This window comes from Apis laboriosa, unplaced genomic scaffold, assembly GCF_014066325.1.
Source record: "Apis laboriosa isolate Shangri-la unplaced genomic scaffold, ASM1406632v1 scaffold112_cov148, whole genome shotgun sequence".
Lineage (NCBI taxonomy): Eukaryota > Metazoa > Arthropoda > Insecta > Hymenoptera > Apidae > Apis > Apis laboriosa.
In genome coordinates this window covers 5,693,905-5,712,175 of record NW_025220865.1, presented here as the reverse complement: position 1 = coordinate 5,712,175, position 18,271 = coordinate 5,693,905, and the positions used below count along the sequence as shown (strand labels likewise).

Genomic DNA, 18,271 nt, shown 5'->3' with positions numbered 1-18,271 from the left:
TGCAACATATGATAATAATTTTAACCTCGCAAACATAAGTTGTATTCGTTTCGAATTCAAATATGCAAAAAGAAAAAAATTTGCTCGATCATCGTTATAAATAAAAATGATGTAAAACAAAAAAAATATTTAAGAAACCGAAAAAATCCATTTCAAAAACTGGCATTAGCAAATCAAATATCGAACTATTGTATTCAACCATTTATCACCAAGGACTGAAAATATTTAAAAACCAACTCCAAATTAGAACCGACCGAAATAATTATTACTTAAGAATTATTTAAAAATCGAAAGATTGCATAAAAAATAATTTTATGCAACAGATAACGAAACTATTATACCGACAAAATCAAAAAATTGAGAAAATTATCATTGTCTGACCCTATATCTTTCGAATCAACACTCTTCCTTTCAAAATCGAACGAAACATCCAAAAACTCCAAACCAATTCTTTTCGACCCGATAAAATTATCTCCAACGTCGAAAAAAAAACTCGAGCTCCATCAAAGAAAATTCTGAATACTCGCGAAATATCGACAACAAGAGTTCCGATATAAGGCGGAAAACAATCAGGATCGATCCTCTCGATTTCGATTTTTCGACGATACGCGCTGCCTCCCCCGGGATTTCCGAGATGGCTTCTTCCCTGCTTCCGTAATCGAGTCCGCGACGAGCGCAGCAGCAGGCCGGAGGGCGCCTGCGCCCGCGCACGCACACTCGCGCCGCGCGCAGATCCATGATTCTATACATCCCTCAAATCCCGCAGACTGTGTATAACCCGTAATCCGCTCGTCTATTCTGCGCGATACGCCGCGGCTTCGTGTATCCTGACCCGTGTAATATACGTGCGCGGCCCATAATGTGGATACACGCCTCGCCTCGCCTCGCCTCGCCTCGTCCCCCTTATCCATCCGTTATCCAACACCGATTCGTCCCTTGAACGGGAGAATAACGGTATAGCGGAGAAACGGTGGAGAAATATATATATGGGAGGGAATTAGATTGGTCAAGTATGCGAGAGGAATGGAGAGGAGTTTAAAAGTAATTGGATAATTGATAAGATAGATGGTCTGGTAGTTAAGGTTTTGAGGTTAGATTTGTGGGGAAATGGATATTGGATAGTTTTTAATAATTAAGTATATTTTTAATAGTAAATATCTAAGATAGAAATTTTGGGCGATGCTCGAGTAGTGAGAGTATTGGTGATTTGTATTATATTTTTTCAATTTCGTTATAATTTCCTATACGGATTATAGGCGGGCTTACTTAAACGCGTTACGAACGCGAAAAGGTAAAAAGGAAGACCCTGACTGATCCGCGTCTCCGGTTAGGTTTAAGCTAACCTGCCGATCGGTATGGCGGATCGAATAGAAGACTGTGATTCGATGTCCTCCGAGACTGCTCCATCTTTATCCTCCGTTAATCTTGTAGGAGGAAATTGAAATATCCGCCGAGGCATCGAAAGCCTGGGATTCGTTCCAGCGGCGGCGGTTGTTGGTGTTGGTTGCGCGAGTCCTGAACGATTGGATTGGATCGATTCGTGGATTAGTAATTGAGAATGGGATGTTTAAAGATTTTCTTTCTTAAATTAGTTTGATATTACGTGGAGAAATTTTGTCGAGACTTAACTTGATAATTTATTGTAACAAATGTCATCTAGATTTTCTGTAAGCCAGCATCATCTTGCATGATTGAACCGATGTCGTTAATTAAATTATCAATAAATCTATATTTAATCTAACCGATATATCAGTTATCCTTATCCAAATACGAAACATTAACTTACCAAATATGAAACATAAGAATAAAATATATCTAATATGCATTAAAAATAAAAGAATTCTAAATTAATGATCGTTCAATATCTAATCTAATCTAAATTTATCAAATTTTGTTAATACAGCTATTATTCCATTGTATCAAATATTACCTAGATTTCTATAGGAGCGCCATTTTGCATGATTAAACTAATATCATTAATTTTGCAAATTATCAGTAAATCTATATTTAATCTAATTATCAATTACTTATCCAAAGTATCATTCTGACTTATCAAATATAAAACACAAAGATAAAGAAATACGTATCAAAAGTAAAAGAATTCTAAGTAGCTAATGATCGTCCAATATCAAACCTAACCTAAATCTATCAAATTTTGTTAATACAGCTACTATTCCATTGTATCAAATATTTCCTAGATTTCTATAGCAGCGCCATCCTACACGATTGAACTAATAATTTTGCAAATTATAAATAAACCAATCTGTCACTTATTTATTCAAACTTTACCTTATCAAAGCACTTTACTAAAAATGAAACAAGGATAAAAGAATTAATTATACATTTTATATGCATCAAAAATAAAAGAATCCTAAGTAGACAATAATCCAACATCGAATCTGTCCAATATCTAACTCAACCAATCTATCGTTTATTTATCCAAAATACTATCGTGATTTACTACAGCACTTACCAAATCATAAAAAAATCCTAAGTAAGTTAACGATCGTCCAACATCCAATCCGTCCAATTAACCTAACCTAATCTATCAAATTTAACATAGTTTAATATTGTCCCGTTGCACCAAATATTCCCCAGATAGATTTCTATAGCAACGCCATCTTGCACGATTGAACTAATACCATCAATTTTATAAAATATAAATTACTCTAATGAATTAAATCTTAAGGTGTCTATATCTAACCTACCAACCAAATCTACCACTTACCAAATCAAAAAAATCCTAAATAAGTAACGTCCAACATCCAATCCGTCCAATTAACCTAACCTAATCTATCAAATTTAACATAGTTTGATATTGTCCCGTTGCACCAAATATTCCCTAGATAGATTTCTATAGCAGCGCCATCTTGCACGATTGAACTAATACCACCAATTTTATAAAATATAAATTACTCTAATGAATTAAATTTTAAGGTGTCTATATCTAACCTAACCTAACAACCAAATCTACTATTTACCAAATCAAAAATAAAAAAATCCTAAATAAGTAACGTCCAACATCCAATCCGTCCAATTAACCTAACCTAATCTATCAAATTTAACATAGTTTGATATTGTCCCGTTGCATCAACTATTCCCTAAATTTCTATAGCAGCGCCATCTTGCACGATTGAATACCAATTTTATAAATTATAAATTACTCTAATGAATTAAATCTTGAAACATCTATATCTAACCTAACAACCAACTCTACCACTTACTTATCCAAATATCATCCTGATTTATTAAAAATAATACTTGTCTTATCTAATACTCGTCAATCAAAAGAATCCTATCCACTGATCGTCCACCACCGTTCAAATTCTCCAAACATCCAACTACTACGCTCGCTTTCGGATTCGACCAGCGAGCAACACGATCTCGCGCAACGATCCTTTTCCCCCGGGACTTGGCCGGGAAACGAAGGTATGCGTCGGTGGAACGTTGAAATTCGTGATGGATCGTCGATCGATATTTTTCCCCTCTTATGTTTGCTCGTGCCGCTTTATCCAAACGCGGCATCTCTTTACGGTTTCGTTTCCACCACTCGGCCGCCACGATCTCCCCGATGTTGCGTTCAGTTTAAAACCAGCTTTGGATGATATCGACCGGCTCGCGAAAGAGGGAACGGGCAGAACGAGAACGACAGAGAGAGAGAGAGAGAGAGAGAGGGAGGGAGGGAGAGGGGCAGGGAGGGACGCGTAAACGCGTAGAGGCCGGGAATGGAAACAACATGGCCGCGGGTGGATCTCCATAACGAGCCCGGTGACTTGCACATTCGACCCAGAACGCATTAGCTGTATTTGCATTTAATTGCCGGTTGTTTGTTTGACGTCCGCGCGACCGACGGAATTAGGAGCGTCGGCCAAGCAACCGCGGCCGCATCCTGCGCGCGCTCTGTCATCTGTGCCAACCCCCGACCGATCATCGACCATCTTTCGCGCCCCTTTCTCCTTCCTTCCACTCTTCCTTCGCGAGAAATTACGCGAAACAATCCCCTTTTAAAAAGAGAAGCGCGAGAATCTCTTTCCAACTCGTTTCATTAAATCGGGATACGTTTAGTTTTTTCGATTTCTTTTTGATTCGTTCCATTTATATATATATATATATATTGTCACCTAGATTTTCTGTAAGCCAGCGCCATCTTGATTGAACCGATATCGTTAATTAAATTATCAATAAATCTGTATTTAATCTAACCGATATATCAGTTATCCTTATCCAAAAACACTGACTTATTAAATGTGAAACATAAGAATAAAAAAATACATCTAATATGCATTAAAAATAAAAGAATTCTAAACTAATGATCGTCCAATATCTAACCTAATCTAAATCTATCAAATTTTAATACAGCTATTATTCCATTGTATCAAATATTACCTAGATATATATATATATTTATCAGAGGAGCATCTTCGAATATCGCTTATTGTTACCAACTTGCGCTTCCTCCTCTTTTTCCACCATATCTCCTTCTACAAGATCAAAATTACCAATTATATTAAGATCGACATACATCTCTCCGCTTGATATTCAGACTCTCTTCATCTTCAAATAATTGCACACTTGCAAAACTTTTACGTTCACGTATTTCATCCTATTTTTCCTCTTCTTCTCGCGTGGTCAAATTACCAACACCATAGATCCATACCTCGAAACACGACTATCTATCTGTCAACAAGAAACCGTTCTTTCATTTCTCTTCCCCTCGAGGAGAAGATATTTTCGATTGCCGTTTATATTCCGCATCGCGACCCTCTCAAAAATCTACCCCCCCCCCCCGCCCTCTCCCTCCCCACTTGATATCCGCCCTCCCAAAGGCATCATCCCCGGGTATCGCTTATCATTACGAAGTTGCACGTAGTATTTGGTCGGACGTCTAACGGTGGATCGGTTATATAGAATCCTAACTGAATCTCTTCTCTCCGAGGAGATCTCTTCTCGTTGGATCCCTCCCTCCTCTGCTTTGCCGTGCCACACGGTTACGAGCCTCTGTCGTCTCCTTTCACCTCGTTCTCGCCGCTTTCTCCGTTTTCCTCCTCTCGAGAACCTTCTCTCTCTCTCTCTCTCTCTCTTGCCTTCCTGTCTCTGTTTCACACTGATTCTGATCCGTAGACGTGCCTCTCTGCCTCTCTCTCTCTCTCTGTCTGTCGTTTCTAACCCCCACCCTTGTCCCTTCGGGCAACCAATCCTGAGTAAAGTTTGTTACACAACTCGGCGAACTTTCGAAAATGGTCTGCCTCCGCCAAGTAAGCTGTTCTTGGCTCCCTCGTTAGCCAGAGACTTTCCTCTTTGCCACGAGACTTGCCAGCTATCGGACAAAATATAGATATACAAGATGTGAGCCCGTGTTCGAGGCTTGATTTTCTTCGTGTTTCTTGCCCAAGAGTGTGGAGATAGGCGAAATGGGTTTGGTTGAATGATTCGGTGGTAGAAACGTGGGAGACGTTTACTTTTTTTTCACGTTCGTTTCATATCGGTGGATGGATGGAGAAATGGGGTTGGCACGGGTCGAGCAGTGTTTCTCAATATCCCTTTCGCAAATCGGATGATTCAAAAATTTCGATTCTCGTTCTAATATGGGGAAGTCATCGAGGTCTCGATGTTGGAACAAAATATTCCATGCGATGGATGGAATTATTACACGCTATTCCGATTTTAATTGAAAATTTGTGTGCATAAAAATATATATATATATATATGCATATGTAGGAGCGTGAAATAATTTTGAAGGAAAATGTCGTTGAGAGAATGGAATCGATATTTTCGAGTATAATTGGAAATATTTTTTATAATAAAATGTATCTTAAGAGTCTTTAGAATGCGATAATATATTTATAGAGTATACGATAAGATTTGATTTGTTAAGCTAAGCAATTTTAAAATAACGTCGCGAAAAGAAATATTTAGCAAAAACTTCCATTTATTTACTATGCTCACTCGTGTATATCTTAACGCCACGTTAATTGCAAATCTCGTGACGTAAAATGTCTCATGATTTCTGTACACGACACTCCACTCAACTCCTGTAACGCGATGCAAAAATGTTTTTGCGTTATAACAAAGAGCAAAAGCCAGCACCGTTGTGTACAAAGAAATCCCGTCTTAGCCACGACTCATCGAGATAATCGCCACTGCTTGTCATTAGCTAGGTCCTCGACCGATGTGCCCATTAACATAAGTATCAGATAGGTTAAAGCGCGTTTGTAGTTACTTTCATACTCGAAGCATTATGCAAATTGCATTTCGATGCACGGGGATATGGTCGATTTTCTTTTGCGATGCTTTCTAATTTTAGGCATTATTGATTTCTTTGATTTCTTAAGTATAGCATAATGTGTATTAAGCGCAAAAAAAAAAAAAGAAAAAAAAAAAGAAAGGAGAGAAATTGTCCGAATGATGAAAGAGATTTTTTGTTCGTAAAATGGCATTGCTGATTGTTTTGGAGTACAAGTGTCGCTATCTGTCTAAAGAAAAATAGTTGATACGAAAAGGAATGATTTTAATAGTTACCTAATAAAAATAAATAAAATCTGCGAGGAAAAAATAAAACGAATTTGCATTTCTTTTATAACGAGAATTCGAGAATTTGGCTCCCTTTTTATGTTATATTATCATCAGTTATCGATTCAGATGGAATATGATAGTGACGTTAGTCGATATAAAATTAAAATAAAAAGTATTCTGTTATAAAATATTTTGTAAACCTATATGAAGTATTGCATACGATTATATTTATTTAAATTATTGTAGAAACTGAAATGACGATTCGATGGTTTCGTATTTATTATTTATATAATAAATAGTTCAATTAATATCATATATCTTTCCTGTAGTTAGCATCGAATGTAAGTATAAATAAATAAATGTAAGTAAATATTGGAAAAAAGATGAAGATAACTTAAAAATTGTAAAATCAGCGCCATCTCTAAAATCGCAGATAAAACATAACATAAAGAGAGTAAATAATAAGAGAAAGATAGAAATAAAGTAAGAATTAATCTTCATCGCCATCTCTCGACTACCAAACACATCTCTCCAAGATAAGGTAGAACTCAAGAGATGACGCTGATGCTTAATTCTTATTCTATATTACCCTTTGAAGAAATACCTTTCATAATGCAAGAGATGGCGCTACCAATCAATTTTTACCCTCTCTATTCTTCTATTTACTTTTTTTTACTGATTTCCCAATTTCTATTTTATGTATATTAAATAAATTAATATAATGCATAATACAAGATTTAAGAAATGTTTACACGAGCAAAAATAGTATTTTTAACAAATTTTCATTAACAAATGCTCCAATATTGAGAGATGCTGAAAAAGAAAAGAAGAGATTAGAAGAATCATTGTTTTGCAGTTCTTATTTCTGCATTAAATGATTCAAAAACATGACAAATTTCCACAACATCGGTGGAAAAATTTTGGACATTTTATAAACGCAAAACTTTTTACAAAAAAAAAAAAAACGCGATAATTTTTAACGCAACACTAACTCTTAGAATAACTTTAATAAAAATATAAATAAATTGAAAACTAATATGTCCGTAATTAAAATTTAAATTAAAAATAATTATACAAATTTTTAATACTACTTTTTAACAAATTTTTTATTGAAATATTAAATAATAAGATTATTAAAATCGCGATATCTCATAAAACGCAACATTGCAATAAATGAAGCTATTAATTTTAATGTAAATTTTAATCTAATTTATTTGTTGCAATATTTAAAAACCGTGATTTGCCCATTTGCCCATAATGACCATATGATGGGCAGGAATAAATGGCAAGAAAGTTACAACACATGCAAGTAATACTAATATTACTACATATTCTAAAACGAGCACAGTGACAAAGTAATAACAATGACTTCCCATTCTTTGGACTCGAAGAAGATTCAAAAAATGAGAAGCCATTCGTTGCAGCCCTCTTCGTGACAGTTTGTCGGGCCTCTTCGTCTTCTTTCTTCGAGCTCAATGCCCGCTGAAACTTATATCTAGGCTCGAGATTCCCTAGTCGCAAATTAAAAAAAAAAAAAAAAACTAAATCACGCAAGTTGAATGCACATGGATGACCAATGGCCACCTATGACCATTGTTCACACATGCGCACAATCTCGAGCGCGAAATTCGAAAAATCAATATGTAAATGAAGCCAGAAACAAGTGATATCGATGATCACTCGTCTCAACTTTACTCTCGATTTTTCAAATTATGTTTCCAGAAACAGGTTGTCACGCGAAAACGCGCCTACCCGAGCAGAGACTGTGACAACCTGCCCGGCCCTACCTACTTATAATTAACACACACACAGAAAGTATGCTACCTATCCTACTTAACCCTGTATTTAAAAAAATGGCAAAACAGGCATACCAACACATTCATTCCACGATTCTCACGCATAATACTCGGGCGCAAGAGCCTACACTAGGGAAAACGTCCCGGGACGCCTCCGACACCCGAGCTTGGCACCCTACATTCACACTCTATGTTTACGTACCTTAATTTCCTGAAATCGACTGACGATGGCTAGCGACCATTGCGTGAAACGCGATAAAAATACGTATATATCTTTAATTTTATGAATGTTTATTAATAAAAAGATACGAAAAAAATTTATATTATTTATAAAATGTCACGAAATTTGATATCAATTTAAAAAAAAAAATTATAATTTTTATAATGTATAAATTTATAATGAGAATAATCGTGAATATTTTCAATATCTCAAGTTAAATTATATGAAATGTTAGACAAAACGACGCAATTCCACAGTCTAACCACACACACATACACACAATGTGGAAAATACGTCGTGCACGATAAGCTAACTCATGGTCAGTCGCTGAGAAATTATTAAAAACTTATGAGCTAAAGTCATCATATCCATTGCCTCTCTCCCATTCAAGTAGCACCTGAGCACGTGAGTGAGATCCTGGCAATGGACATGGAAAGGATTAAACCTGAAAATCCTGAGCTAAAAAGACAGATTAGTATAAATATTTTGTATCTAACGGGCTAATATTTCTCAACTTTGCATTACATTCTTAATATATTTCAAATTATTTGTGATTTTAATTTATATATATATATATTTGTTAATATTTAATAAATTATTTATATTAACTTTAATATAATAAATAAAATTATTTATAATTCTACTTTATATTTTATTAGATTAATAAATTATTAAATTTTTAGCATATTGAATGAAAGAAATTTATTTATTTAGAAAATTTATAATTATTTAGATATTAATGAAAAAAATATCCTCAGGCGATTCCTTCATCAGAGCACATATTCGAAATCAAAAGAATAATGTTCAAAACTTATTGCTCTAATTCTGAAATCTACCTGTCGCGAAATGTCTTCTTGCGTATAAAATTTAATTCATATTTGTACGAAGAAAATTAAACTATCTACAAATGTTAAATTATATTATGAAATTAGATCATATTAAAAAAATTATACGAATAACTTGTTATTATTAACAAAAGAAATAAAAATAATTTATTATCGAATTAATAATAATATATATGCATTCTTATAATCATACATATAATTATAACAAAGTCGGAGGATATCCGACTTCTTCACTACTAAATTCAAATTATTTTAATATTAAATATTGTAAATATTACTTAATATCATTTATTCTTATTTTAATTGTATTTTCAATTATAGAAATTCGAACTAATTATTATATTACATTGATACTACATGCATATTAGAAAATTGCTGATATTAATAAAACCCGTTAAGCGCAAGAAGACCCTAGCCTGAACTAAATAAAAAAACACACAAGTAAATGTTATTACTCATGGATATATTATAAATAAATATCCGTGGTCACTGTGCTCGTGAATCTATCTAAAAATCTAAGTATACAACCAGTCACCCGTGTCGAATCGGATCTTTCATCCTACGACATGAATGAATAACTGGAGGAACATAAATGCATGCGACTCACCGATAGATGTGAAGAATCTGCATCAATAATCCACAGGATGTCATCGCGAAATAATTATCATCAATAATTTATCAAGTATGAAGAAGTAGAAACTATAAGAAAACATGAAATATTATAATTTAAACACAAAATTGTATAAATAATAACAAATTAATAGAAAATATATAAAAATAATTACCTCTTTGTATAATGATTGCCTTATTCTTTTGAAAAGCACTTATTCTATCTTCTATTAAAAATGAATATTTAAAAAAATATATATAAAACTATTAACGCGTTTATTTAATTTATAATTGGTAAACAAGCACTGACTCTAATTTCGCGACTATAATGAATTTAATTAGAGCTATTATACTTTAAAATATTAAAATATTAAAAAACTATTACGGAGCAAACACTGAATGTACTAACCGCACAAGGTCATAAAATTCCATTGTAAATAATACTGTATTAGTAATTGAGAAACACAGGATTTATAGAAAAGAAACAAAATATTCATTCCATAGTTTTCTTCTTCTTTCTATCTAATATTTGTTTCTGAAAATATTATCATTTTCTTAAAATTACAAATTAATTATTAATTATTAATTTTTTATGAATTAAAAAATTTCATATATAAGAAAATAAAATATATATTTTTAAGATTATTATTTAAAAGATTAAGAAGTATTAATAAAAATTTTGAGAATATTTATTATAATTGAACAAAAATTCATCAATAAATATATAAAAATGATAGGAAAAAAACAAAATAAATACATACAATAAAAAAATTAACCAGTAGAATCAAACTTCTTTTTGAAAAAGGAAGATGACATCCATATTGAAACTTCTTCTGTCTTTGAAGTTGGATAAGGTAATAAAATTATAATCTATACAAAAGAAAATAAAATTTTTTTAAATAAGTAAATAATAAAATGTATAAAATGTATTAATCGATCATATAAAAATAAAAGAATAATCAACTATTTTAAAAAATCAAAGTATGAATTATTCACTAGCTTGTGAATTAACCGGGAAAAAAATGAATAAAAAAAAAACAATAATTTAACTTTTGAATGATTGTCAATTATAATTTAAAAATCAATAATAACAAATAATAATAATAATGAAGTATTAATTGAATATACGAATGATAGCTATTGAAAAGAAATATATACGCATTAGCAAATTATTACACATCTCAAGAAAAAATGAAATTTTTAATCATCACGATTATCGATAGCATAATAACGATGTACATGTTATAATTTCGATTATCGAATCACGAATTCGGGAGAAAAAATGCACGAAAATTTGGCAAGAAGTCGAAATATGTCCAAATATGTCCAAATATGTCAAATTTGGCGATAATTTGCCCAAATGGAAATTAAAATCGTGAAACAAACGTATTAAAAAAGTACATACTTTAAACTAAAACAAGTGAATTCAAATCTAGACTCAACGAACTATCGGTAACCTCATCGTCGATGGAAAAAGAAAAATCACTCAAAACACTAATTATTTTTGTCAATACAATAATAAGAGAATTATTAAATAAACAAAAATGATAATAATTAATAATAATTCATAAATTTAACAATAAAATATGAATATAATTACTTACTGCGTAATCGAATCATCGAAGCCGGTTACGAGCACGCGTCCGATCACAATAACTTTCCACAGGTGACTGACGACGCGCGCGCATAGCTCGAATAATAACTTTCTGATTGGCTGACATTGTAAGCTATTCTACAATCGAAATTAATATATCGTATTATATTTTAATTACTCTAAAATAAATATAAAAATTAAAATAAATATTTAAATAGATTATTAATTTTTAAATTATTTATTTATTATTTATTTGATTTATATTTATACTTCATACTATATTTATAATTCATTATCGATTATCGATTATTGATCGATTTATTCATTTCTGCAATCTATTTATACATTATAAATTATAATTATTTTTTTAAATTTTTAATCTTTGAATTTTTGAATTTAATTTTTATATTTCACAAATATTTCTAATAATCTTTTTTCTATTATTTCTATTATTCTAGTAATAAATCACTAGATATATTGTGTATATGAAAATATATATTTTATAATCAAATTATTATTTCAATTATATTCATTAAATATAATAAATTATACTAATTTTAATTAATAATAAAATTTTTTCTTAATATATTTTAAATTAATTCCTATTTTTATAAAAATTATAGAACATATAATACATATATAATATATATGTATTATATATAATATATATAATTATTTAAACATATTTAATTATTTAACTATTACATATATTTATTTAAAGAAACAAGTACTTTAATAGATAAAAAAAATGGATAATTAGATCACCAAAAATAACCACAAATAAACGAATAAATAATTAAATCATAAAGAAAGGAATGAATAAATAAATCAAAAAATAAATATTCAGAATGAATAAAGAAAAAATAAATAGAAAAATAAATGAAAATATATATGAATAAATAAATAAATTGATGCATAAAAACATAGACAAAATAAAAATATATACAAAAAAATATACAAATAAATTATTGCAGAAATGAATAAATTTATTTATCGATGAATAATCGATAAATCGATAATCGATAAATAAATCAATAAATAAATAAATTATAAATATAATATGAAGTATAAATATAAATTAAATAAATAATAAAATAATAATAAAAATAAAAAATAATAAAATTAAAAATTAAAAATTAATAATATATAAATAAATTAAAAATCTATTTAAATATTTATTTTAATTTTTATATTTATTTTAGAGTAATTAAAATATATTATGTAATACGTTAATTTCGAATGTAGAATAACTAGCCAATCAGAAAGTTACTCGAAAGATTACTCGAGCTGTGTGCGTGCGTCGTCAGTCACCTGTGGAAAGTTATTGTGATCGGACGCGTGCTCGTAACCGGCTTCGATGATTCGATTACACAGTAAGTAATTATATTCATATTTTATTGTTAAATTTATAAATTATTATCATTTTTGTTTATTTAATAATTCACTTATTATTATAATGAAAAAAATTAATTAGTGTTTTGAGTTGTTTCTTTTTCCATCGAAGGTGAGGTTACTAATAGTTCGTTGAATCTAGATTTGAATTCACTTGTTGCTTTATTTTAATATATGTATTTTTTTAATACATTTGTTTCACGATTTTAATTTCCATTTGGGAAAATTATCGTCAAGTTCGACATACTTCGATATATTTCCATTTGTTGTCAAGATTTTGTGCATTTTCTCTCCTGAATTCATAATCGAAATTATAACACGTACGTCGTCATTGTGCTATCGATAATCGTGATGATTAGAAATTCCATTTTTTCTTGAAATGTGTAATAATTTGCTGTGTATAATAAAGCACTCATTATAGTTGATTTAAAAATATTTTCATTTTAGAAAAAAATATTAATTTATTATTATTACGATATAAATTCTACTTACAGTTTGTTGGTCGAATTTAACAAATGAAAGAGATTTTTTATTGTAATAATCTTTACAAAATTGCAAAATTCTCTTGTTTTTCAATATCATTTATCACGTTTTGCAAATAATATGTTGCAGAAAATATTGTTAATATATATTTTTTTCAAATCTTTTAAAATGCTGAATTTTTATTTTTTTTAGTGAATTTTTTTAGCATAAATGATGAATTTGTTATGAAATTTATTTTTTTATATTATTCCAGACCATAATAAACACTAGTTATATATTTGAAAAAAATATAGTATTTGAATCTTTTATCAATTATTAATTAATAAAATTCTATAATTATATAATTTCATATTATGGAATTTTATTAATTTTTTGTAGTTTTATTTATTTCAGAAATCAATATGGAATAATAAAGCATATTTGTATTTTTATGTAACTTCAATATTATTGAGATTTTTTTGTAAGTAAGTTTTTTAAACTAATCTTTAAATTATTATATAGAAAATTATTATTTTTTTAAATCTATGTTAAATAAGGATTAAGTAGAAATTATCTGAGCATTTAGTTAATATAGAAATAGATTATTAAAGAATTATATGATCTTTATGAAATCTTTGTAAAGCTAATATAATAATTATATTATATTTTTAATTAAGATATTTTGAATTTAATTAAATTCAAAGATTCATTTTTCTAAATAAAAACTTTTTAAAAAATATAAGTAAATGATTTATAGAATTACTCTTTTAGAAATATTATTTAATGTAAAATATAGTTATAAATGCATATATAATAAATGATAATAGTAGTAGTATTGATTTTAAAAATAATCATTAGAATAAGTATAACTGTATAGAAAGCATTTAATTTTTTCTTGATTCATTAATTTTATAATTATCAATATTTTATATTTTCATAATAATTGATGTATAAAATATTGATGTAATAAATATTGTGTTAGCTTATTGCTCAGTTTTCTTTTGTTATTTGTTTTGTATAATGATGAAAAATGTTTTGCAAACTTACATAAAAAAAAATCATTGATGTCAAATAAATTTTTGGGTAAAAGAATATGGATAAAGTAGATCTCGTAAATCTTTCCATATATCTATATATATATAAAGAGAGAGAAAGAGAGAGATGTATAAATTTCGAGAATAAAGTGAATATAATTTCTGTATCAGTCGTAGTAAATTGTAGTATAAGGATTCTGCTTTTTTCGAAATCGATATTTTAAAACATGTGACATGAAGGTCTATAAGATATCATGTCATTCTATGTATCTCGTCTTATAATATAGAATTATTATAGAATATTCTGCCATATACTTTATTTATTATACATTAAAAAATTTAATTTCAATTCCAATCATTATCAATATTGTAGTTTTATTCTATATGCATTACTAATTAAAATTATACAGAGACTCTGATGATAAATGATTCGTTTCCATGTTTCATAAACTTTAAAATATACTCCAAAGATGGCACTTTTTTATTCACGTGAACATTTCTTATTTCTTTCGAAATTGTGCGAAAGATGTCGCTACATGTCCATATATCTAATCATTGAATTCCCTTTTTTCATAATTAAAATATTTTAATATTACAGTATTTAGTATTTTTTAATTTTTCAATCGAATAAAGAGTGTGTAATCAATAATATAATAACTATCGTAATATCATCGAAAATATCATCAAAGGTTGTATTCAGAATTTACATAAAAAAAATTCTTGTTTCTACATAACCTATGTAAATTATATTTTAAATCATGATTTAAAATCGTTCGTCTTAATTATATGAATATTATTTAATTTATTCTATATATTATAAATGTTGTAGGAATTAGATAGAAATATTTCTTGAATAAATATATGAAATTGAATAACGTAATTAAAGCTTTATATAAATTATTTTTATATAAATATTTTATATAAATCCTAGAAAGATGCATATAGAAAAAGAATTTGAAGATGATATTAAAAGTGATGCTGGAGGAAATTCAGGATGGGCAGATGCTATGCGTAAAATTTTAGAAACAAAAAAGCCAAAACGTAAAAAGACAATAGTTTTATCAAAAGCGAAAAGGTTATGTGATATAAAAGAGAAAGAAGATAAAGAAAGTTCATTATTTGATACTGAGAAAGTAAAAGAAGAAGTAAAATCACAAGAAATAAAAGAAGAAGAAGATGTTGTTAAAAAACCACAGTTAAAGGAAAAAAAGTTAGGTATTAGAGTAAAACCAAGTATAATGGATAGAGAACGTGAGAGAACATTACAAAAAATTGCTACAAAAGGTGTAGTACAATTATTCAATGCTGTTAAACAACAACAAGGTGAAATTAATAAAAAGTTATCTGAAGCTGGTCCATTAGAAAGAAAACGTGAACAAGTATTAAGAAGTATTGATAAGACTAAATTTTTGGATATTCTTATGGGAGGAAGTAAAAGTATTTCAGTAGATAATGATGTAAAAAATGAAGAGCAAGAAAATAAAAAACTTGAAAAGAAAAAAGATAAAGAAACTTGGAGTGTGTTAAGAGAAGATTTTGTAATGGGAACAAAATTAAAAGATTGGGATCGTAAAGAACAAGACGAAGATTCTTCAGCAGTTGAAGATATGGATAGTGATGATTAAATTATAAAAAAAATATATAAAATATTTATGTAAATATAAGAAATAATTCATATAAAATTTATATAAAGTTATAGTGTTATTATTTTTTTATTTTATAAAAAAACAAAATCTTAATATTTTATTTTGATAATAAAAAAATTTGTACAATTTTTCAGATTTAATTACATATAAGAAATAATTTATTCAAAGTAAACATTAATGTAGAATGTAGAATGTAGAAAAAAAAATAGAATTTTAAATCTATTTTAACAATTGTTATTATTCAAATAATATTACGAATTGTTAAGATTATAATTCAAATTTAAAAAAGATTTTATAAAAATCTTATTTCACAAATTACAATAGAATTTTATCGAATTTAGTTTTTTGATAACTTTCATTATTAAATCACTATAAAATGTACAAGTTATTAGAACTGTTAGGGAGATATTAATTATATCTCAGTTGGTTAAAGAGTGCTTAGAAAGAAATTATAATAAAACCTAAAATTATTAATAAACTCTGAATGTGATTAGATTTAATTATGCTCAGCCATGCACCTCTAGTTATTGAGTATGTCGGTATTATACATTCTTTTGATAATTGCTCTTGACACGAGTAATCACTATACTTCGTATATACGCTCTTTGATTGACCTACTCTAAGGTCAATAGGCACATGAATTTTAAACATCGTTGCAACCTTCTATGCTCTAATTATTTACATTCTCTTATATTTTTATATCGTGTTATATCGCAGCTATTTTTAACGATATTTTCTCTGTATGTTATTGGAATTCTAAAAATTACAATTCACAATATTTTCCTTAATTAAAATATTTTTTTATATGATATAATCCTTTAGTCTTTATTTTCTTAATATATCACTGATAAGGAAAAATAATAAAATAAATTATTAAATAATAAATTATTAAATAAAATAATTTGTAAAAATATAATTTGTTAAAAGTTGAAACAAATCAATAATTTTATCAAGTCATCGTAGTTAAATAGTGTAAAAAATGTTTGATGATATAATATAAATTTGATAAGTTACTTTTTGTTAGTAATATATATATTTTAATACTCTTGATAGATAACTGTAAAAATGTTTAGTATTCTCTAACTTTAATTTTTTTCTAGAAAAATTCTTTTGGAAATATTTATTTCAGTAAAAAGCTTTTTTTTTTTTAACTTTTTTTAAATATAAAAATTTTAAACGAATTCGAAACGAAATTACTTACAGTTGGTATTTTACCAACTGTACTCGTACTTATCTATTCTGTAATTTTATCGATTGCTTTTGGAATCACATAAATTTAAATTTGATTATTATAATTTATCGATTCCTTTTGTTCTATTTCTTACGAATATTTATATTTTATTCATCTTTATATATATTTTTTTATTTTTAAGATAGATAAAAATCTTTTAATATATTTTCCATCTTTATTTTAAATGTACAATAATTATTTAAATTATCATAAAATACTGTGATTATCATTATTCTTTTCTTTATTAGATTTTTTCTTTAAAAGATTTTTTTAAAAAATTAACCAAAAAATTCGCACTCAATCACGCAAGATAATTATCCAATTCGCCCGACCAATTGTCCATGCCTACATCTCGAACATACAGCGAAACAAGGAAAAAATCGATATCCGTACTTCACAGTTGTTCCACGGTTGACCTCGTTCCATGATTTGAACCAGGCCACTGTTATAAGGGCCCACTTTCTTCCTCCTTTCCTTCCCTATATCTTCGAACCAACTAAGTGAGCACCCCTTGGACCGAATCGAAATGGAAGGGAAACGAGGCACAGAGGTATGTACATACGTGTCGAGATCGTTTGCAGAAAAATGACCGGTTATTGGCACTGGACACACTCGGCTCGATGGCCAGGGGTCACCTTAAGGGTCGGGATCGACGCCTGACTGATCGCATCCCGGCTTAGTCGAGAAAGGGTTTGAGCGTGAGAGCTTTTCATCGGGCACGGTAATTACCCCCAGCGGTCAGTGTCGACGACGGGGAAGCGAGGCTTCAACCCTCATGGTTTCGATGTATATACCGGGATCCTGCATTCCCCCGTCGTTGCATTAAGCGGAACGGATTAACGAACACATTGAATCCGCTCGTATCGCTCCCTCCGACCACCCCCTTCGGCGAGGTCGCGCCTCTTTTATCGTGTTCTCGATAACGGCAG

At 29.1% G+C, this 18,271-nt stretch overlaps 1 protein-coding gene across 3 annotated transcripts; it reads left to right on the top strand.

Moving 5' to 3' along the window:
- Positions 1-15,019: 15,019 nt before the first annotated feature.
- Positions 15,020-16,163, top strand: LOC122712884 (RRP15-like protein). 3 transcript variants are annotated; one of them, XM_043932885.1, is made up of 2 exons: positions 15,020-15,154; positions 15,295-16,163. In XM_043932885.1, the coding sequence occupies exon 2, from the start codon at positions 15,401-15,403 to the stop codon at positions 16,088-16,090; it is 690 nt and encodes a 229-aa protein (XP_043788820.1). In that variant the 5' UTR covers positions 15,020-15,154; positions 15,295-15,400; the 3' UTR covers positions 16,091-16,163. The 3 variants fall into 3 exon arrangements, with proteins under 3 accessions (XP_043788820.1, XP_043788827.1, XP_043788835.1); XM_043932892.1 differs by having other exon boundaries at positions 15,024-15,154; positions 15,397-16,163; XM_043932900.1 differs by having other exon boundaries at positions 15,104-15,204.
- The last annotated feature ends 2,108 nt before the right edge of the window (positions 16,164-18,271 follow it).